Genomic DNA, 24,766 nt, shown 5'->3' with positions numbered 1-24,766 from the left:
TGAAAGAACAATAAAATAAACCCACCAGCAGGATAGCTGGTGGAACATGCAGTTTGTGGAGAAGGCATGTATTTGTAAGGGCAAGAGTAGTGGATGTCCCAGAACAGAAATTCAACCATGAAACATCTGTGGCCAACATACCTCTAAGAAGCCTGAATAAGTTGATGAACAGAGGCAGAAAAGTACTGAAAAAAAAAAAAGTGTTTGGTGCAATCTACAGAACAGACTCTCACTGCATATCTGTAAATGCTACATGTTTTGAGTTCAAAGACAAGAGATATGAATTCTGTTGTGGCCTTCAAGAAATAATTGAATGTGTCTTGTCATATAGATGGAATGTGGCTTTGTACAAAAACAAGACAACTGGTTTGTGCGCAGTGATAAAGCCACATTCCAGTTATAACAAGGTTAATCACCATAACATTTGTTTCTGGAAGACTGAAAATCAATACAACAACAGTTTCTGTGAAGTGTTGGAAAAGTGGTATGATAGCCAGTCCTTGTTCTGCAAAAAAACACTATGGCAGGTATAATCTACCTTGACATGCTGAGTGAATGGTTACTGCCACAGCTACAACAAGATAGGGAAACAATGCCATATTGCAGTGGAATGTGGCTCAGCTGCACTATATGCAGATGCAACAAATTTGTAAAGACAGTGTTGAGTGAACTACAAACTACGAAGTGACTTGATTTAAATGTCCATCCATACCAATGAACTTACTCGATGAATTATTTTCTATGGAAGTATGTAAAGGATCCCATGTAAGCATCACCACTACCCATGGATTTGGAACAGATAAAATTTCAGATATAACAGATAAAATCTGTTGGAACAGATTTTATCCTCATATGACAACAGATGAAACATCTGGCTGAAATATGGAGAGCAATCCATGATAGATATTTTGATGGTGTGCAAGGCATGACAAAAATTTTAACAGTTGTGTTATACTATAACAAAGGAAACAAACACAAAAAACGAAATGGTCAATTTTTTTTTTTTCTTTCCATTTTGAGAATTTGAATAATTTAGCAATATGTTTAAAGCTATCTTACTGAATACTCATATAAGAAATGTCACTGGCCTTCCTTTTCCTTTCTGGAGACAGTGATAACAATATTCTCTTGTGATTTCAAATAGCATTGATTCTACCTGTATTATATTAAAACAGATCTCTATCTTCCTAGCTCCTCTAACATCTTTTATTCCCTTACAGGGAAAAGACAAGGCTGTTTTAGCAATACCTAACTTTTGGGGACTGAGTGAGCTGTCTGATCTCCACTGGTAGCAAATCAGAGATAGCTAGCCCAAGACTAGCACTAATTTTAAGCTGCAGGGAGATAATGAAGAGACAGAAAACAAGTGTTCTCCATTAGGTTGTACCTTCAATTTTCTTGAGTCTATGAGATGAAAAACTTGAGTTTCTAGGAATAAAAGCCCACACCAGAAATCTAACAACTCAAGAATCAGTCTGTGCAGTTCAGTAGAAGTGATGTATGCATCCACAGTACTAGGCAGCCCGAAGAAAAACCTAAGTTCAATTCTAGTCGCTGACTAGAACTTTTTCTAAACCTTTCTTTGACTGGAGAACATCTCGAATACTATATTAATCAAACAAGTTAACTAAAATCTTTAATAAAATCAATGGACAGCCTCTTAAAATGATTTAGGAATGAAATAACTTCAAATTCTAAGGAAATCAAATGGATTAATTAGTCCTTGAGGTTCCAATAAGATCATTAATGAACCAATTAGACTATGCGTGATTAATCCTTTGTTGAGGTGTTTCAGGCTAAGTGAAAAGCAAAAAAATAAAATAAAATAACTGAAAAGTCAATATGTGTTAAATTAAATATTAGGCTTTTAAGTAAACCTGATAACTGGACTGTGCCCACATTGAACTCCAAAGATTACTGAAAATGTAACAAAATAAAACAACCTACAGATCACATCTGAACTTAAAGTGGTATTTCCAAAGAGCATTAAAAGTGTAATATTATAAACTCTCATACAAATGTATGCATTTTTTTTTCATACCAAAGTTACACATATATACTGCATTTAGAAATAACAGAATAAGGCTCACCTTTGCTCCAATAAGACAAAAATCATGTACTACATGTGAACACAGCATTTCTGTTAAAACATTATCGTGATAACCTGTTGAAACAAATCCATGATCAGCAGGTGTCACAGATGAATTCTGACTAAAAACCTGAAGAAGTAAAATATACATATACTTCTGAAAGACCCATGGATCATTAAAAAAATCCAGTTTAAATTATATATATATATATATATATATATATATTAAAAATATTACGGGCATAAAGGCATTACATTTAGCATTTACTATATGTTTGACTAATAGTAGATAAATATCTATTTATAAATCAAGGATTACACAAACAACAGTATCTTATTCATAAAAACATATATTCCATTTAGGACTAACAACTCATGCTAAAATCAGTAAGAATATTTTATTTCATTAGAGATCTGTGAACATGGCCATATTCCATGAATCTACCACAGTGTCACATTACTTAAAAGAGCCTATATATATATATATATATATATATATATATATATTAAAACAGTGCTGTCATTACCTGACTGCACTGTTCTGATGTCCTTCATAGAGGCTATGCTACTTATAACTGCATATCAAAAGTTAGATGATTTTAGTGGCTATGGAAAGATATCACTAAAAATGCAATATATTCTGTATAAGGTAAAGGTCTCATGCTGAAATAAATAAGAATAGTGTATTTTGTTTGAGATTCTACTATCTTCTACAAATATATTCATCTTTTACTCAGCTGCCCAACAGACTATCACCCAAAAAATGAAATCAAAGTCTATTAAAAATGTAACATCATTAAAGATAATATATAAATAACATGGATATCAAGTATAATATTATTGATATATTTCATTCACCATGGTTGGTCGGGTCGCTAAATGAAAAATAAGCGTGATAATCTATCAATTCATGACTTAAAAGTTACACAGTTACCATTATTCTTTTAATTCATGCTTATGCATTTAAAGTGAAATTCTAGATATATTCACAATCATAGAATTTCAATTGAATAAATTCTTAGAAACTGACCTCTCAAATAAAAAAGATTCTTAAGAAGCAATACAAAATGAAATGAGGAAATTAAGTTCAAAAACTGACTACATCGATTTCAAAAAGTACTATTTTCTGATGTTGTTTTTACTTATGAATGGAAGTTATACCCAAAATCATTCTCTTTTATTCTAGTAAGTTGTTCATGAACTGTCAGATTCAATAAATTATCAGCTTTACCTCAATTTCTCTAAATTATCATATTTGGAAGTGTATGATTTTGGAACTCAATAGTTAAAATATATTCACAGAACTTTGCCACAAGTGGACTTGATATATTACCACTACAATGGCAACACAAGTCTCTTATAATCCCCCCCCCCCCCACACACACACACACTCCCGATTAAGAGAGAAGAAAAAAATCCTGGTGATAGATTCACAAGAGCCTCCGTAGCTCAGTCGGTATAGATGAAGCTCTTTGGTCGGAAAGAACCTAGGTTCGATTCCTGTCAGTGAAGTGAGGAACCTTTATCTGGTCTCTTTCGACGAAAGGTGAGTTACCCACTCATACAGAAATAGGGGATTTTTTCACTTGGAAACTCAGGTTTTTCATCCCTCAGAACAGGCAAACTGGCCCCATGAACACATGCATCTACAGACATAGGACACAATGGGAGGCATAGGGTTAACCACCTTATCCTCAAGTACTTGCATTTGCATGAACATGTACCTCGACACCATAAAAAGGTAGAAGAGGGGAGATTTAAGAAAGAAAGAAAAGATAAATTTACAAAAAAATTGAATTTAATACTATAAAAGCAATAGTATTACATTCAATATCATTGTATTTTTCAATACTATTGCTTCTTCATTTGTGTGAATGGGACTTCAAAGCCAAAATCAATCATATACTGTCAAAGAAACTTTTAATAACAAAATCTGGTCCCAGGAATAACAAGTGATGAATCAATTCCTCATAAGCCCATCAAAATTTTCTTACCACTACTTCATATCATGCTAAGATTTCTAAAAAAAATTGTTAAAACAATGAACATGGAGGATAAAGGATTTTTATATTTGAGAAATAACTTTCCAAGATTTAGCATTGCAAAAATCAAAGAAAGTATTTTTTATCACTTCTGAAATCATAAAAATAAATGAAATATAATGATTCTTGAAAGAATATTCCATGATGCTGAATAAAGAATGTAGAAAAAACTTTCGAAACACTATGAGCTTTTTTAAGAAATGACATCTAAAAATTCAGTAGTAAATCCTGCTAAAAGTTTACAATGCAATAGGATGTACTATATTCTTAAATGTTTCTGCATTTAAACTTCCTTCTGATCAACTTAGGTTGAGTACAGACAGTAATAAGTAGGCAGAAAGATTTCAAAAGAGCATATCTAAAAAATGTACCAAGGGATATGGAATTCAAGTAAGCTGGAAGAATAATGCAAAACTGATGTTCCACACATTATAATTAAACACTGCATAATGAAAAACAATATATCATGATATTGAGAATATCCTCATTAATTCGTTCAAAGAAAATACCAATGTCGTGACTTTTTTTCCTCTAACAGCATCATCATCACAGTGAATGCATATAGCAACTAGAGGCAAAAATGTAAAAATATTAGGACTAAATGAAAATAATGAGAGTCATTTGTGTATTTTTGATGCTTCTGCAGTTCATCTGAACTATGAACTGTAAAAATTAATTTATTAATGAAACTATTGACCAGGGCTGCCACTCACATTTTTCGAAATTCCCCAGATAGTAATAACTAGGGCTCGGATTTTTAGGTTATAAAAAAATGCAAAATATGCATCCCAGTATACACTAAAAACATTTAAAATATTCGAAATATGCTCTTAAAAATGCAAAAAACTCAAACTATGCACTTAAATATGCCTTTATTAATTTATAATTCTGCAAGGTGCTTAAGGGTCAAAGCTGTATAACTGAGAGGAGATCTCCACATAGCCTTTAACGGAATGCGGAGAACCGACCAGGGCTTCTGACCTAATGTCCAATCCTCACCTTCTCGTGGTGCACCCTGTTGGGTATCTACTTATATAATGAACGAACGAGGATGAGCTGGCAATTTGGGATTTAGCCGACCAAATTGTATTCTTATTGAACCAAAATAAAAAATGATGGTACAAAATGACAGAATTTCATGCCGGCTCGGGCGTCGCCTGGTTAAACAAGGCCCCCGTTGTTTTTTGCCAGGGAACCAGGGTGAACAGCGAAAAGTCAGCTACTGGAACAAATCTGAAAACAAACCCCAATTCAACATCACCAGAATTAAAGATCGGTACTATCAACGTAAGAAGCCTGAATGGCAAAGAAATGGAGCTAGCTGAGGAATTAGATAAGTACCAGATCGACATAATAGGGGTGACTGAAACAAAAAAGACCAAAACTGGTCAGATCTTTCTGAGCAATAAATACAAAATGTTATATTCAGGCAATGACAATCAAAGAAAAGAAGGAGTAGCCATAGTTTTCAACACAAAATACGAGGCTAATCTTCTTGAATGGCAGTCAGTCTCAAGTAGAGTAATGTGGGCAAATATGAGAATGGGGAACTGGACAATGAGACTTATTTGTGCCTATGGTCCCACAGAAGGTTCTACTAAGGTAGAAGCGGAGGAGTTTTTTGAGGCTTTAGAAAAAGCAACAGACACAATGAAAAATGAAAAGTTGGTCCCTGTTGGGGATCTAAATAGCAGAGTAGGAAATGATTGTGAAACATACAAAAATATTTTGGGAAAATTTGGAGAAAAGAGCAAAGCTAATAATAATGGCAAATATCTGTTGGATTTCTGCTCAGAACATGAAATGGTTATTACTAACACCATGTTCCAACATAAAAATGTGCACAAATTCACATGGAGAGAAGAGGCTAGGAATAAGAAAAGTCTCATTGACTATGTTATTGTTGATAGTGATGTTTTCTCCCTGGTGTAGGACACCAGAGTGTACAGAGGATTTGAAATTGGAAGTGGTCACTATTTAGTCTTGAGCAGGATAAAATTGAATTTAATATTGAAAAGAATAACATGTAAGAAAGTTTTAAAGCGAATAAAAGTTGAGCAGCTCTCAGATGTGAACTGTAGACTAAAATACACAAAGATTATTGAAGAAAAAAGGAAAGAGTTTGAGAACAGGAATCAAACCTTGGAGATTCAGTGGAACTCTGAAAGAAACATTGATTGATTCTGCCAGAGAGGCATGTGGTGAGGTTGACTGTAAGGATAAAAAAATCAGAACTCCCTGGTGGACACAGGAAGTTAAAGAGGCAGTGAAGGAAAAGAAGAAAGCATATCAAAAGTTCCTGTCAAATAAGTCAGCTTGTGCTCTTAGAGAATATAGAGACAAATGCAAGAATGCTAAACACTGTGTAAAACTAGCTAAACAAAAGTCATGAGAGGACTTTGGCAAGAATATAGAAAATAAATATCAAGAAGATGGCAAAATATTGTGGAGGTTGTTGAAGAAGCTTAGAAATGGAGGAAAGAGTGCTGTAAAAAGAGTTAGAGATGATAAAGGTGACATGAAAACGGGAGAAAAAGATATCCTTGAAGTATGGAGTAATTACTTTGAAAAACTTCTAAATGAAACAAGCAGTGATGACAACACAGTGGTAAAAAACACTGACCAGGCATGCAGTCAGGAATACATATCCTTACTTGAAGTAGAAAAAGCCATCAAAGGCTTGAAATGTGGAAAGGCAGCAGGAGTAGATGATATTCGACCAGAAATGCTGAAGTATGGTGGTATAAGAGTCTTACAGTGGCTGCACTGCATAGTTCAGAAAGCCTAAACAGAGGGACGAATTCCCGATGATTGGAGTAGAGCTCTCATAGTACCCATATATAAAAAGAGAAATAAAACTGCACGTGAGAATTACAGAGGTATTTCCCTACTGAGTGTTCCTGGCAAGATCTATGCAAGTATACTTGAGAAACGGTTGAGAAGAATTGTGGAAGAAAAGCTTGGTGAAGAACAAGCTGGATTCAGGCCAAATAGAGGATGTCAGGATCAGATCTTCACTTTACGACAAATAGTCGAGAAAGCATGGGAATATAACAAACATCTGTATTTAAGTTTTGTCGATTTGGAAAAGGCATATGACAAGGTGCCAAGAGATAAGTTATTCAATACGCTGCAGTTATATGGTGTCAATGGGGCATTATATCAAGCAATACTTAGTCTTTATTTGAGTTGTAAGTCAGCAGTTAGAATTGAAGGAAGTACAGGAAGATGGTTTAATATTAAATCTGGTGTGAGAAAAGGATGTACATTATCCCCTCTGTTATTCATTATCTATATGGATCACATTATGAAGGAAAGTGATATTAAACATGATATCAAAATTGGAGATGTTAATGTCAGCTCTTTGCTTTATGCAGATGATGTTATACTTCTAAATAAATCTGCTACAAGTCTGCAAGATTCTCTGAATAAATTGAATAGCTGTTGTAATAGATATGGTAGGAAGGTCAGCAATAAAAAGACAAAGACAATGAAAATAGGCAGAATCATTGAAAATGTCAACTGTGTTGTGAATGGAGAACCTGTGGAACAAGTAAAACATTTCAGCTATTTAGGCACGATTTTTACTGAAGATGGTAAATTAAATATAGAAATAGACAACAGAATCAGCAAAGCTGGTATGGTGGGAAGTCAATTGAATAAATTCATATGGAATAAGAGAGAAATTAGTCGGAACACTAAATTAGCTATATACAAGACAGTGTTCAAACCAGTTTTAACTTATAGATCTGAGAGCTGAGTCAGAAGTAAAACACTTGCCCAAAGACTAGAGACCACAGATATGAGAGTCCTGAGAAAGATTATAGGCATGAACAGATGGCATCAATGGCAATATCATATTAAAAACGAGGATATCAGGAAAGAACTTGACATTGTCAGCATCCAGGAATGTGTTAACAGAGCTAATCTCAGGTGGTATGGTCACTTAAACAGAATGGGCAAAGATAGATTAGCAAAACAAGTGTTCTCTGCCAGGTTGTGAGGAAAACGACCCAGAGGAAGACCAAGATATAGGTGGATTGATACGGTATAAAGTGCTTTAGACGATAGAAATATAAGATCTGATAATGTTGGAGTCTTGACAAGTAACAGACTGATTTGGAGGAAAATTGTAGACAGGAAATTAATAATGATGTAATTTTTTTCATTTAGTACTATCATATCCTGTACACCCCTTGAGGGTACTTGGCGGAAGTTTGATGATGATGATGATGATGGTTTAATTAAAACAATACACATAAATTAAAAATATAATATAAAATATAAAAAATTGATATTTAAATAGTTACTAACTGACCAGAAAAATGACTTAAAAATTTGCTCATTTTTTTTATTAATTTTTTTTTATTAATTCTCTCTTTCTCTTTTCCTGTAACAAAGTATACTTTCATTTTAAAAAATATGTATAAGTTTATATTATAATTCTATAATTTAATAATTAGACTTAATTCATTTTACCTTTTACATCTTTAAATTTTACAATTTCTCCTTTTTTTTTTATTAATTCTCTTTTTCTCTTTATAAGTTTATATTATACGAAGAATACATGCTTAACTTACTTTAATTGACATTTCCTCCCTCTTCTTCGCCAATATCTTCTGGTAATTGATCAAATTCCCTTTGCGGTATTAAGTTGATTTTTATATCTATTATGAACTGCGTGACTTTGCAACTCCTTGATTAATGTTTTCGGTGGCTCCCAAGAAGTACACGTTGCATTTTGTCTCACTAAGCACTGCTTTGCTAGGATTCTGTCTCTCACAGTTTCTGTTTTTAATGAATTAGCTAATTTTGTTTTTATACAATTCACTTGTGAGAAAATTCGCTCCACGCATGCAGATGAATGTGGCAGAATAGTAAGATTTGTCATAAAATATGACAGTAAACCATATTTATTATTCTTCATGCCATCTTTTATGTCAGTCAATGAATGCCAATATCAAGGAATGTCGATATCTTTAGGAATTGGCAGATCTGATGCTACGAGACAATAACTTTTCCACTCATCATCTATTTGGTTTAACCTAATATCATCAACAAGAAGAATAATGGTAGATGGTGACTGGCTAAGGTCACTAACAACTTTTGGGTCCAAGATTCGTAAATTTGCAACATCGCAAATAAAGAAAAGTTTCACAAGAACCTTTAAAAATCATTTTTAAATCTCAACAAAATAGAATTATCTTCGAAAGAGTTTCTAATTAAGTGTGCCATTGCTCTACCACCGAAGTAAATATCATTGACATTTTTATAGTTGTTTTGGTTTCTTGAATCAATTTCTGATAATTCAGCTGTTCTTAAAATCTCATCTTTAATGAAGCAACTAAGTAAATTGAGATATTCTGTTGATACATTTAGGAATAGTTGGTGTAACCTGAAATGCTCTGATCGAAAATCTATATTAAGTTATTTACTTTTTCAAGAATATACTGAAGGGAAAAAAGCATTGGTCTGGTTCCAAGGTCAGTAAGTGTATCAAATTTTTTTTGCATTATCAATTTTATCTGTCCTTGATTCATTTTGAAAGTATAGAACTAATGCATCATACTGTTCTAAAATAGTTGATACCATTTTTTCCCTCGACAGCCACCTGGTTTGAGCAAGTTTGGGAATTTTATGTGTAGCCATATCAGCAACTTCTTGAATGAGTACAAAATCTCTTTGCTGCTTAGAACTGCAGAAGAAAGTAGGAGGTTAAATCCTTTAGAAAAGCTTCTAAGTATGAGGGTAAAACACTGACTGCATGACTCGCATAGAGCAAATGAATGACAAATGCAACCCATCACAAAAACAGATGGGATGTCATCTTTCAACAGTTTCTGAAATTCACTGTTAACGCCCATCATGAAGGAATAGTTATCACTACCAAACCCAATGATATTTCTAAGGGGAATGCCATGATCCAGCAGAAGAGTTTTGACAGCACTGTAAAGACTTTTAGCACTTCCATTCTCTACACATACTATGTCTAGTATGCATCAGCTACATCTTTTTTATCTGTATCAAAATACCATACAACAACAGCCAAGATTTGAGTGACAGAAATATCTGTACTTTCATCTATTATAATTGAAAATTTTTGATTCTTGGATATTTCGGTAAGTTGAGACTTTTCATGGAATGATATTCCATCCTGAATAACATAAGAAAGTTTAGTTTTCTTCATTGACAACTTTCCAGCAATTTGGCTATCTGGAAATGCGCATTTACACATCGTTACAAAATGATCAACATGAGAAAATGGGATGTTTTGTTCAGAAAAGAAGCTAGCAATTATTAACTCACTCCTAGTTAACTGTTTATCCTCTGTTGACGCTTTCTTATTAATAACAGCTGTTATTAATAAGAAAGAGTAATAACTTAAGTTATCAATAAGAGTTATTAATAACTTATTAAGTTATTAATAAGAGTAATAACAGCTGTCGACTTAGCAGACTGATAATTACTTTTAGGTATGGCTGAATCTTTATGCTTTATTAGCGCAGATTTGTTTGCGTTTTTAAATGTAATATTACGACACCTACAGTAACTGGTATCTTTGCTGTTCATGTCTTGCTGCAGCCAATCTTTTAATTCCGGATATTTTAACCAATCTTCTTTAAATGCTTGAGAATACCACTTCTGTTTTTTCTTTGATGGCTCCATATGGTTGGATTGGAAGTACCATAAATATGAAAATAAGTAAAAATATTGATAATTTAAACAATTTGTCAAACACTGTACAAGCACAAGGATCTTTACGATAACACTGCAAGAGGTTGCGCTATATGTATGTAACAATGTAAAACCTGTGTGATAAGAAAGGGAAAACGAAACCAGAACAGAGCAAAAATGGTTTATCAGATTTATCAAAAATAAATAAATTCGTGAATATAATAGTAAAATATGACAAAAATATTAAAATTCAAACTTTTGTTCAAATTTGGGAGTTTTTTTATTAACAATCCCTAGATCCCTAGGTAGCAGCTAAATTCCCTAGATCTTGGGAAAAATCCCAAGGAGTGGCAGCCCTGCTCTTGACTAGATTTTGTGTAGTCAGTAGTATACTACCTCAGGAAGATTGCAATAAATTAATTAGGATTACAAAAAAAAAAAAAAAAAAAAAAAAAAAAAAAAAAAAAGGGGGGGGGACATTTAAATGCATAATAAAAACATACTCAAGAGGTTTTTTTTTACTAAATAACATACAGTGTATATCATATGTATGATCGAGTTTTTGATGGAGGATCGTTTTACATAGGATCATTTGTTGATTTTACTATATTGAGTGAGAATAAGTGAATATTTTGAAAGCCTCTTTGAATTTTCGAACAAAATTGCAGTGATCAACATAGAACATTTCTGTTCTTCACCAAAGAACTCGATGACAGTCATTTGTTGTATTAAAAAAAACCTAGTCCTGATTGTGTTTTCTTTTCAATATCTTTGATGCATTGTCTTGTTTGTCCTACATAAGATACACTGGACAAACACCACTGAATCTGTAAACACTTAACTTTTTATTAAAAGAGGATGAAGAGGTTTCAGAGGACACAGAAATCTTGAGATTTTTATTTATTTTCATTCTAGATGTTGAAAGTTTATTTTCCTTGGTTCTACTATACATTAAAAAGATGCCAAGAAATTATATACTTGGTTTTAATCCTTTATCCAAGGAAGGAAAACAATGTTTTGCACATGATATACGTATGAGCTACTTGTAAATAGAAGCTAATGACTTCATATCACTTGCCTTAGTATGTATCCAATAATGCAAAGCATACCCCCGCTTTAGGACATGTAAAATGCTATGCATAATGGGAAGGGTCACTAGTGGTATATTCCATATACCACATATTGAAAAGTGGTATATTCCATATACCACTTTTCAATATTTGTTCAGCAGCCACCCTCTTATCCACTTAACCAGTGTCATATCCATTCCCATTTGTTCTAATTTGCATAACTGAGTTCTATGTGGTATTCTGTCAAATGCTTTTGCAAAATCCAGAAAAATAATTGCGTAGTCATTTCCTTTATCCAACTCAGCTGTTACTCTATTATAAAAAGTTAGTAAATTACTAAGACATCACTGACCTTCACAAAACCATGTTGACTCTCATAAAGTATCATTTTTATCTACCCATTCTTAAATTCTGTGTTTTTACCAATATTTCTAGTACTTTTACTACCATGCCTGAGATACTGATTGTCTATAATTTGTTACTGCAGTCTTAGAACCTTAGTTATGCAAAGGAATTATTTTGTTCTCTTTCCACTCCCTTGGTACTGTACCAAAGCTGAGACTTAAATTAAACAGAACTAGTCAAAGGCATTACCAGTTCCCTTGCACAGTCTTGCAAAACCCTAGCTGATATCCCATTTAATCATACAGCTTTATTTACTTGAGATTATGCAATATCTTAAGAACCTCCAATTCATCCACCTCTGTTCCCACATTAATGTCTGTCACATAAGTTAAAGCAGTAACCACAATAGGATGATATACCCTTGCAAAGTGGTCACTCAGTAACTCAACTATTTTATCCACTTCTGTCTCCTCGTGACCATCATCACTCATTAAGGTTAATCTTCCATAGTCATTCTTCCTCTTACTTGCCACATAACAAAAGAACTCTTTGGGATGTCCTTTCTTGCTTGGCTAGATTCTTCTCATAATCTGATTTTGCCTTCCTTGCCATGCTAGTCACCTTTCTTGCCTGAGCCTTATACTGTTCAAGAGTTTGATGGTCATCTTTCTCTTTATATACACTCCACAGAATTTTCTTCTTCTGCTTAATGTTATTACTCATCCATCTAACTCCTACCCAATTAACAATTAACCCTCCTTACCCTAGGTATACAATTTAATACTGCTGCCTCTAGATGACCCTTAACTAGATTCCATGTGCTCTAACACTCTTACCCAGCAGTGTTTTAAGCCATGGTACATATTTAAGCTTCTTCCTAAGCATATCATAATCACCTGCCTTGTAGTTCCACAAATATCCCTTCTTGATAGAATATTCCTCATGTTTAATAATCTCCCATGGCAAGACCACATCGTCACTTTCACCAATTGGAGGCAATGTTGTCACCTTGGCTATGAATAGTTCTTGATCTTATAACCAGGTCAACTAGTGGTGGGAGAGTATTGGACCTCTTTTATACACCTGCTGAGAGATAATTACTTAAAGCAGCATGTGATGGAGAGGACTAGAAATTCTATTTCTTTTCTACCATGTGATCTTTCTTCCTTCCTGTCTATATCTCCATAGTTGAAGTTCCCCATAATAGTCATTCGACCTGTACTCATTGTACTAATTTGGCAATGCATGTCTTCCAGATCATCTGTGGAACTCTCTTGCCTGTATATTTTGTCTTACTGGCCTTAATCTCACACCACATTGCTTCAAATGAACAGCCACCCTCCTGCCTGTCTTATATTCTTTTTTTTGGCTCCAATTCATCTGCTATTAGCAGCAGTTCTCCTTTTTTCCATCCTATCTTCCCTGAAAATACTAAACACTTCACATTCAATCCCTGTAACTACATCATCATCTGCTATTAGCCAAGTCTCACTAATGCCTATAACTTTTGTTAAGGTTGCACTAACCAATGCCAAAAATACTCCCTCTTGTTCCTGATACTTCTGGCATTATATATAGAAACTGCAGTATCCCTTTATTCCCCCCCCACACACACACCTATACTTTCTGAATTGACTACCCTATTCAATATTTTTGCTTGAGAGACTAGATTCCTCACTTGGTCATTCTCACACTCATTGGTCATTCCTCACAGTCATTCTCGCTTCATATAAACTCACTTGTTTCCACCCTGCTTATGTTTCTCTGAATTTGCACTTCAGCATGCTCAGCAAACAAAACTCTCCCTCCAGACACCTAACACCAAAGCCATTTAGATGCAGTCCATCAGCATTGTGCAAATCCTTCTTTCCATCAAACAGAGACCACAGATCCACAAATTCTACCTTCTGTTATAAAGTAAAGCGTACCTATGTCTGAAAACAACATTTTATTTTGCATAACGTTCAAGTCATCGCCATTCATATAAAATTCAAAGAAACCCTTAAAAAATTAATTCAAAAAGACGGATTTTTATTTATTTCACTGCCAAATGTAATTCTCCAAATGTCCTCTTTAACCTAAGTAGATATGCAGTAATACTGGCATAGGCTTATTTTCACAACGATTTACAACATGAATTAGCGTAGTATAATTATATACTTGAACACACATGACGAAAATGCTTGTTAAAGGTGTCAGCTAAAATTCTTGCAAAGACAAGCCATAGACCAGATCACATTATTGACATTTTCGTGAAAAGTCAGCCTGACTCCACTGCTTGTGTTGAACATTTTCTATTGTTTTTGGAAACTGTATTATTTGTCTTTCCTACTGAATTATTTTTATGAATAAGTTATATAAATTGACCTTTCATTATGGACAATAAATTAGAATGAAAACTACACTTTTTAGTTTAGTGCAAAACTGAGAGCCAAAGTAAAGGACCAGAAAATATTAAAAACATTGAAGAAATAAGTTCTGTTGTGACTAGAAACAATAAAGATATGATTTCAAAACAAATGGCTCAAGGAATTCAAGTGGTTATGCTTTGAAGTTTCATTGTATAATGTATAAATAATATCCTGGAACTGTTGACAGAAACTGTAGATTACTACAAGGGTTTTGAGGACTTTACTTCAGTTTATGTAAAAAAAATGCTGTTACATAGACTTGGCCAGAAATTGCAGGAAACATATGCTGCTTTCCAAAGAAAGATGCATTCTAAAAAGGTCAGAAAACTTGAACTGCCTTTTCAATACAGCCCTATTATAAAACTAAATTCAATAAACCATTTAATAACTTCAAAAAATTTTAAATCACATGAAATATAAAGAATTTGTGTCTGTTTCTACTGCTGATGTTGTTAAACACAAATTTTTTATGGCAATCAAAGACTTCAATAGTAAGTCTTCTTCTAGATACTTCCACAGATATTAGAAATGAAAAACTTGTCTATTATATGAGATGCATAGATAAAAATTAGATGAAGCATTTGTTTACACAGTTCTTCTCCAAAACTCAGATTAAGCACTTTGATAGATGAAAGAGTGAAATAAACAAGTTCTTCTTATCATGGAAGACTGGCAGCAGAACAGAAGTAGCATATATAGAGTGATCAACTGCATCAGATTCTAACACTGTATACTATCCTGCATTAGTAAATCTCCCAGAAAATATCTGAACATTTATTAATGCTGGTCAATATATTTAAGATGCAATTTAATTATTTATTTATTTTTAAATCTTGTGAGAAAATTGAAACAGTTCATGTGCTTGTCAGTTTGCTAGCATCACCCGAAGCTGTGTTCATGATGACTGTGTTTTTCATACAAATATAATTCATCCTTTGAATTAAGTCATCATCACCTGTTTGCAACGATATTATTTCAAAATGAAAATAGTGTTACCGACAGTGTTACTTCATGGTTTTCAAATTCACTTTGTTGATTAGCTCTTCTATTAACTACACAATGATTTGATCTTTCAATAATTTAGAAGAAGAAAAAAAATGTCTTCTGCATTTGCTCCACCAACGTTAAATTCTTTGCTAAATAAAACTAAATAACACCAGTATACAAAGGAATGATTTGGTGAATGGTTCTTTAAATTCTACACCAACTGCATGTCATATTTGGAACTATGGAGAAAGCAATTTGATGAGCTAAAGCACTTCAAATGAGTTACAGTTTGTAACTTATTTGAAAAAAAAAAAAAAAAAAAGTGTGGTTGAATGGAAGCATGTAGAGGAGATTTTTTTTTCCCCCAAGTAAATATTTTGACTAAAGAGAGTTACCTGACAATAAGTTATTCAATATTTGAAAACATATGTATCAGGTAAAAGGAAAAAAAAAAGAAAGAAAAAAGAAAAAATTCAGGAATTGAACATGAACAAAACTGAAATGGACAAACCAAAAACATGACAAAAATTCGGCTTGTTTGGATTTCATTTTTAAGAAAAAAATGAAAGAAACTGAAAACAAGCACAAAAACTTGGAGATTCAGTGGCAAACCCCAAAGAAAACATTGACTAATTCAGTCAGAGAAGCATATGGTGAAGCAGTCTGCAAGGACAGAAAAATCAGGACTCCATGGTGGACTCAGGTGTTAAAGAGGAACTGAAGGAAAAGAAGCAAGCACACTGAAAGTTTATGGCAAGCACATCACCTTTTGCTCTGAGAAAATACACAGAAAAATGTAAGAAAGCAAAGCAATGCGTAAAACTAGCTAAACAAGTCATGGGAAGACTTTGGTAAGAACATAGAAAATAAATATCAGGAAGGTGGCAAAATGTTCTGGAAGATATTGAAAAAGCTTAAAAATGGAGGAAAGAGTACTGTAAAAGGAATCAAAGATGATATGTAAACTGAAGATATTCTAGATATCTGGATACTTTGAAAGATTGCTAAATGAAACAAGCAGTGACAATGCAGTGGTAGAAAACACTCAACAGTAATGGCTGAGAGTGACATATTATCATCATTGGCGAAAAGAGAATGTCTTTACAATGCACAGCAGATATCACAGTACACGTAACAATTGTGAATTACAATAAAGAACATTGAAATTATTACAATTATGTGATATCTGGTAATTACAATGAAACTCAAATACATTACATTTATTTCAACATAAATTTCAATTTCTAATCAGACAATAAATGTCAATCATATGTGTTACAAAACCAAAATAATAAAATTCTAATATAGAAAAGCAAACTGTAAAAAAGTTTTATAACTATGAATTATGAAACTTTTTACAATTTGCTTTTCTATATTAGAATTTTATTATTTTGGTTTACAAATCCCAGTTTTCCTACAAGATTTATGAAATATCAGACAGTTATAAAAAAAAAATTATAACAGATGAGAAAAGTTCTGAGTGAATAATCAAAAGCAAAGAGAATTAATAAAAGTCTATGATGCTGCTGCAGTGAATAATCATAGGCAATGAGAATTAATAAAAGTCGATCCACTTCAGGATATCCTAGATTTAAACATGTTCAGATGAGAAGCATTAAATGTAGCAGTCAACTTATCATGTACCTAATACTAATAGTAAGATTTCAATGAATGAAAAACTGAAGTCTTGAATGAAAAATGTTAGTAAGATGTAAGAACAAGAGAAAACTAGTTTAACAGAAAGTTTATTTTATAGAGCACTCTGTTAACAGGCTAGCAAACTTGTCATCAAACTGTTAGTACTAAATTCAGCAGCTCAATGCACGTGAAAATTAACACCACTCAAAAAAAGCCAATCAAAATGTGGAGTTTAAAAAGCAAAAAAAAAAAAAAAAACTATTAGTTTAATTACTTTCATCAACTAAATTAAATTACACTAAAAAGGTTAACTCTTAATTTTCATTTACTAAACTGTTAACGAATTTCAATTTTTTTTTTCCACTGCAGTAAGAAATCAAGCAAAATTACATTACAAAATAGATATACAATTACCTTAATGTTGGACTCTTTTCCATTAATGTCTACCAAAACTGGTAACATTTGATTTTCTGCAGGTAGAACATTCTTTATTTTGTAGTGATTAGTTACTTCTGAATAAAGCATGAATTTCTAAAAAATAAAAATAATATATTTTACTTCTCAATAGTGAATGTAGGTCCATAACAAAGTATCTTTCATTATGGACTAATTATGACTAATTTTCACTATGACTAACAAATTATGGACTAAAATATTATGGACTACCCCCAGTATTTTGTAACTGGCCATTCCATCCTATCTGGCAGGGTGGAATGGCCACCCTGCCAGATAGCATTCTTATCATGGTAAAAGCCAGCATACATTATGCTGGAGGTGTGAGAAGCACTATTCAATTTGAAGTTGCTGAATGACATGGAACCAGGGATGTGATCTGATGAACTTCAAGAAAAGTATGATTGTAGGAGTTGAAGGGTAGCAGTATCCAGGAAACTGATCATATTATAAGCTATTTGAAGAGTGCTGAAGGTGTTCCAATAGAGGAAGAATAGCAGATAAGAACATCAGTCACTGGGTAAATGGCAGGTGCCCACACCTCACTGATGCTCATAGTGAATAAGCACCCACAGGTGAAAAACTGATGCAACTGATCATGGAATTTAACCAAAGGGACAAATGGAAGTGTTTCCCAGACCACAATGCAACGTATATCCCTCTTCCAGATGGGCCTCCAAAGTAGGCACCCAGTCGAAGTACTCAAACTTACAGGTAAAGTTTACAAATAAGGATGACTTTAAAGATGACACTGCATGTTGGTTTGGGTAATGTGGGACTTGCATACTACAGTCCTCCCATGGAAACCCATGTTGTGAGCCTCGGTTCTGAATGCTTTTGTGCAGATTCATGTTCCAGTCATTCCTGGAACTCTGCATTCAAGGTGTTGACCGACGAATGGCAGTTTTTACATATTATCCTTCACAGAATCCTATGGTAACATTCAGTGAGTGTGGTGAGTTGTCCACTGCGGGTAGCACTTGAAGTTGACTCCCTGCTCTTCAATTTCAGTATGGTATCACTGATTGTTGACCTGGGAGAGCCCAATTTGTCAACAATCTGCTGAACATTTAGGCCTGCAATATGGCATCCTATCACAATGCCATTTTCAAATTCTGCCAGTTCCCTTCTCACAGCCATTTCACCCAAACACAGTTGCAATGACTTGGGAGAATCATATTCCTCTAATTTATACTGGTTACAAGCGCAAGACTCGTTATATGACATGACGCACCTTGTCATGGGGGGGGGGGTCCATTGACTTCTTTCCAAGCAGTGTATGAGATCAATCTAGTATACCTTACAACTTTTTATGAATGGGAGTGTCATCACAAGGAACACAACTTTTATCTCAGTAATCGTAAACTTGTAGCTATCAGTGATTTTTGTGTATCTGCTATTCTTTTTCCTTTATTTCTTAAATGGCATAATTTCTCGATATACCATGTATATATCACAAAAACTGCATAATTAGCACCACACACATGACTAAGTTCAAGCAAAGTATAATAAGAATACTTGCACTGCACTCAGTCATTGCACATTACTTGCAAAGCTATGTACTGGAAACAAATAACCAACAGGCTTTGAAGGTAAGGGACTCAGTACTTCTCTTTGCTAAGTCTACCTGTAAAACAATAGTAAATATTGAAAAAAAAGACAGAGACAAAGTGAATAATAAAAAAGGGAAAGTAGAAGCAGCACAATAAAATAGGTACAACAACATGAACAGCATAAAGAAAATCCCTAAGTGTTAAGAAAATGTGCACTATCTGTCTGTAATGCTGACACCTAACACAACAGGTCAATTGATTCATATTATTATTATATTACCTTGGTCATATCATCAATACAGAATAAGTGAAATCAGGAGTGATCAGTATAATGGGTCTTCACTCAATTGCTTATATCTTCAGTATAAGCATTCCTGTGTCCAATCTACCAACAGCTGCTTGTTTTCAGTGACAAGAGTAGAATTCAACTAGTTACTATTGTATTATGCCACCATTTTACTGAATGTGATCCATCTGTTAGGCTTCACAATTTGTGTAATCCTCCATTGACCTCTAGTATTAATTTGTCATGATAGCCTGGTTAGCTGTGTGGATAAAGTTACTACTCTCTCCCTCCTATAGATTGTATGTTTATTATAGATTGAGGTGACCTTATAAAGCTTTTCAGCTTTTTTTTTTTTTTTTTTTCCAAGTGGCTTGGGAAAAAAGCACTATATTTGTTCTCTAGAGCGGGACTCTCAAATTATCTAATTCAAAAGTGAGATTTTCATTTTAAAAAAATGTTACTTACTACCAGGGCTTTTTTACTAAATATAAGTTTACTGGAACTCTACAATCTCATCCCATAGCACAGAAAATCGAAACATACCAGGAGTTTGAAGCTCCTGTTCTTTTATTTTTGACAAATGGATATTATATATATATCATATGGAATAAAACATAAAACATTAAAGCAAAGGTGAAAAAAAGTTTAAAAAATACTTTAATTTTCACCAGTGGCACACCCAAAAGGGGGGGGGGGCTGGCCCTCTCCAAAGCAAAAATGAAAAAACTCTAGAAAATTTTCCAAAAATCCTTTCCTAATTAAAATTCATGTTTTTTATTTAAGTTATGTCATGTCTTCTATTTCTATACTACTTATGAATTAGCAATCATCGTAGATCCTCAGTCATAAGTCATATGCGATGAGTAGCGTGTATTCTCAAATCGTCTACTCAACTTGGCCATGCCAAGATTAAATCCTGAGTGAACTACTCATTTTCACAATAGCTTCCAAATCGGGCTCATCACACGTGTTGCCATCTTCACAAGTTCATTCCTTACTCTTCGTGTCTGTTGCTGATGTCTGCCTTTCAGGAACCAGGAATTGACAAATGGTAAGGGGTGAAAAACAGGCAGAGGAGGCTTAACCAACTTGATGAACATCAGTGTACTCATTTGTAGAGAAGCTCTTTTCGGTGTGATAATCAGGTTCATCTGGGAAAAGCCATTCTCATATTCAGCAGTAGAGATGTGGATGCTGTTGATAGTGTTTATTAACTGCAATAGTGCAGCAGGCAGTTTCTTCTCTGTCAGGAATTCACAAAAATCTCTAACAGCCTGTCATTCTGGAATTCTTAGACTCTTACACAAACTCTCCACTTCAGTCTCACTGAAAGTAACATTCCTTTCAGCACTGTCTGGCCAACATTCTGGATACAACACTTTTGTATTCCATTATGGAATTTGCATCTCTTCTGCAGATAGATGGTAATTTTCCATTTGTTGTTTCAAGCAGTCATAAAATTTTGTAGGATCAAGAGAATAATTCACATTTGTTGATGACTGGTTACCATCTTCTCCAAAGTCACTCCTTTCAACTGCTTGTACAGCTTCACAATAAAAAGGCCTGCCATTGGCTTTCCTGCCTTGATATACTGCTATGAGCTTTGTTGAGTGTAATATCCCTTGCTTGCATTTCAACAATAAGCTCTGACAAGTTTTGGAGAGCATCACACATCAATCAAAGATCCAAAACAAAAATCAACACTTGTTATTTTCTTCCAAAGGCCATCATACATTACTCTTTCAGACTTGTCTCTGTTTTCATCTTGTTTTGCTGTTGTAAAATGAGCCACAAGTGCTTCATAATCTTTCTACACAGCAAAACACTTCTAAAACTAGAAGCCACCCAACGTGTACTTAAAAGTCTTCCAATTTTGAAGATTTCCTTGTCAAGATCTTCAACTACTTTGCCTAGTTCTCTGACATTTTTGGGTGACTGGTGATAGAGACAGTAAAGTTTGTCAAGAAATGACTTGAAAGTGGTTGATTTGTTCCGGAAAGTCTTCTTTTACAACATTACCAACAGAGAGATCGAGTCTATGGTGGGCACAATGCCAAACTAAAATGTGAAGATGACGTTCCTTAATCAAAGCCACTACTCCTTTTTTCATACCCAACATCACAGCTGCTCCATCACAGGCAATGGCAACAAGATTTTTCTTCAAATAATCATCAAATAAGAAACCCCAATTCATTAAGGGTATTCACCAAGCTATGGAAAATACCTTGTGCGGATACATTTTCTAACTCTACAGTGTCAATAAAAATATTTGTGTGCTGCTCCATATCAGATAGCATTGAGCGTACATATATTATTAATGATGACAACTGGCTAATAGGGATGCTTTCGTCAATCAAAAGGGAAATTTCACAGTTTAACTCTATTATTTTTTTAAAAAGGATTTTTTTTATTTCAGTTCCAGTGTGATTTGTTATATTCATACAAGCATATGTAGAATGTAGAATTCGACCCATGTCACTGCCATTCAATTCTTGGAGGTCAATATCTGATTCAAAGTTATTGAAAGCCTGTGTTTTCTTTACTACTTTATATGCTGTTCTGAAGATTCTGAAGAAGTCAAGTGACTTCTTTCTCGTGTTCAAATGCTTTTGAATAAGCTGCCTACCATTTTCATTCTTTTGCAGATTCTATAATTTTAGCAGCAACAATGTAAGCTGAACTGTTCTTATGATCGTGCATTTTTTTACGTGGTGAAGTCATTTGCTCTTTTTTTATTCGTACCATAATGAGAAATTTTAATATTTGTCCATGGGTTTGAAATATTCATACCTTGCTTATTCCTTTCTACTCCCACTTGTAATTTCCTTATATATTTTACAGCCAATGTTTTTATTCTCCACAAACAGCCATTCATTTTTGTTGCAAAAATCAGCTTTTTTGTTCTACAGTAAAACAGTCAGGCAGATCTTCTTGAGCGTCTTTACTCGTTGTAGCATCCGTAGAAGTGAAGTGTTTTATCCCTCCAGTTTTTGTATCACTCTCCATCAGTTCTGTTTCTGCCCCATCACTATCACTACACTTACTGTTTGAGCTATAACTTTTTAGTTGCAGGAGCAGAAGAAAAAAATTGTGTTATTTTACTATTCATTGTGGTGAAACATGTTTCATGGCAGTTTCACTGGTGAAACTGCCATGAAACATGTTAACCTCGCTCATCCACGTTGAAAAAGTACGACTCTACTTGCGTACAGAATGTCTACTTGTATGCTTGTTCACATAGCAGTTCCGATTCCAGTAACTACCGTAACTTCCAGCTGACTATCGATTCTAATTGAAAACTTCGATCTTCGAGATTCAGTGTCAACAACACAAGATGGCAGCACTAGATTGTTTGAACCAAAGATGACCCTTAATGTATGTTGTCAACGACCATAATTAAGAATTTAAAATGGAGGCAGTCCTAGTTTTGAAATACTTATAAAATATGCGTTTAGGGACCATTAAAGTCCTAAACATTTACCGGAACGCGTTCCAGCTGGAAAAAAGCCCTGCTTACTACTAATATTTATGTTTTTCATATAAAAGAAACTAACTGAAGTTTCATAGATTATATTTTAATTCAACAATAGCATGTAATATTCATTACTTATCCTGAGATAATAGCCTTTCTTGCAGTGCACACTAATTCAACCTAACAATCTTCAGCTATACTTCAAATTCTTCAGCTATACATTCAAAACCTTCATTTCCCAATGAGAATGGATAAATAGCAGATTACTGTACTCATGTGTAGATTATTATACTTATGTTTAAATAGAGAACAAAAGTGTGTTCAAAAATTAAAACAAAATTACAAATATTTAACCTGCATGAATATATCACACATCTTGAAAATTTTTTATTACCTTAAGTGACTCTTCTACTGCTTGGATGCCATCCTTCCCCATTAGGAGTTTGTAGGGATATAACCTTTCAATAATTTGAGATGCAGAAAGTGTAGGTATATGAGCCTGTAATAATAAAAAATAATTTATATATTTTTGTCATAGCAATAATGAAAATAAAACATGATAAAACTTTAAAAATGTAAAATATTTCTTTAAAATGTTGCACCTTACAACTCACCTTATGATTTGTTTTATACAAATCAAGAGGTGAGTTGAAAGAATGACTTTTTTGTTTTTTGGTTAAAATTAAATAATAAAACTGATTAATTAAAATCAATTGATTAAAATTAAATGATAATGATGCCTAATTAAGATAAAGGGAAGACTCAGATAACCATCACATGAGGTCACCAAATTTTCAAGGGAGAAAATATAGATATATGAAAAATTTCATTATTGCTTTTATATCTAAGCATATCAATGACTTTTTTTTTAATTAGTTTGATTTCATTACTATAACTTGAGCTGTTGGATCAGTATTACTTCCAAGCCTCCATGGAGTTTGCATTGCAGTTTGCAAGATGCATTGCAGGAGATCAAATACTGAGACCATAATGATTATCATACCTTTCTCGAAGACATTCAACACTGGAGCATTCACCACCAACTCCATCACCTGGCATGCAGAATATCTCTTTTTCATTTCCATACTCATATGACTTCATATATTTCTGGGGATAATCTCTCATTCTCCCAATACATGTGTGATAATGCCCCAGTATCTATCTGGTACCTCTCACCAATTTGTATGTCTCAATATCACCTCTCTTCCTCCTACCCACCAAGTTCTGCAAGACCCAATTACACGAGCTCTCCTCAATCTGTCCAAATGCCAGAGTCCTGAAACATTCCAATCAGCAGTGATTGATCTAAAAAAAAAATCATAATTTCAAATGATAATTACAAAAAAAAAAAAAAAAAAATTCTCCTTACATATGTGAAACCTTTTTGAACTGAATTCCCTTTAATCCCTTAGGGCTCTTCCTTTTGAGCTCTTGGTATACTACTGAACTAGTTTTAATCATTACAAGTAGAGATGCATTTTCATTATTGTTTTAAGTTGAATAAACTAAATAACTAGTCAAGTTTTCCTATTCCTGTATGAACTTTGAAAAATAAAAGAAAAGTAAAAGAACTGAGTACTGATAAGTACTCAGTCTAGCTTACAATTGCAGTGAAAGAGGAAGCTATTACATCAATCAAGCTGGAGATGCATGTGGATGGGCAGAAAAGAGCTTTTGAAAAGAGCCTTGTAGTAGCATATTATTGTGTCTGCTTTACTTATTACCTACATATATATATATCCACC

The 24,766-nt window shown here is 33.7% G+C and overlaps 1 protein-coding gene across 3 annotated transcripts in view; it reads right to left on the bottom strand.

The window, feature by feature from the left end:
- c12.2 (von Willebrand factor A domain-containing protein c12.2) overlaps positions 1-24,766 on the bottom strand; it is a 550,347-nt gene that overhangs the window by 390,091 nt on the left and 135,490 nt on the right. For all 3 annotated transcript variants that reach the window (XM_090409563.1, XM_090409565.1, XM_090409564.1), the window contains exons 11-13: positions 23,416-23,520; positions 17,672-17,788; positions 2,091-2,219 (exon numbers count right to left, since the gene is read on the bottom strand). In XM_090409563.1, the coding sequence (XP_090265689.1) occupies positions 2,091-2,219; positions 17,672-17,788; positions 23,416-23,520 (351 nt within the window). The remainder of the gene's footprint in view (positions 1-2,090; positions 2,220-17,671; positions 17,789-23,415; positions 23,521-24,766) is intronic.

Source organism: Typopeltis vanoorti, chromosome 19 (assembly GCF_054136105.1).
Source record: "Typopeltis vanoorti isolate ZY-2024b chromosome 19, IOZ_Tvanoo_1.0, whole genome shotgun sequence".
Classification (NCBI taxonomy): domain Eukaryota; kingdom Metazoa; phylum Arthropoda; class Arachnida; order Uropygi; family Thelyphonidae; genus Typopeltis; species Typopeltis vanoorti.
This window is presented reverse-complemented; position numbering and strand designations above follow the sequence as displayed.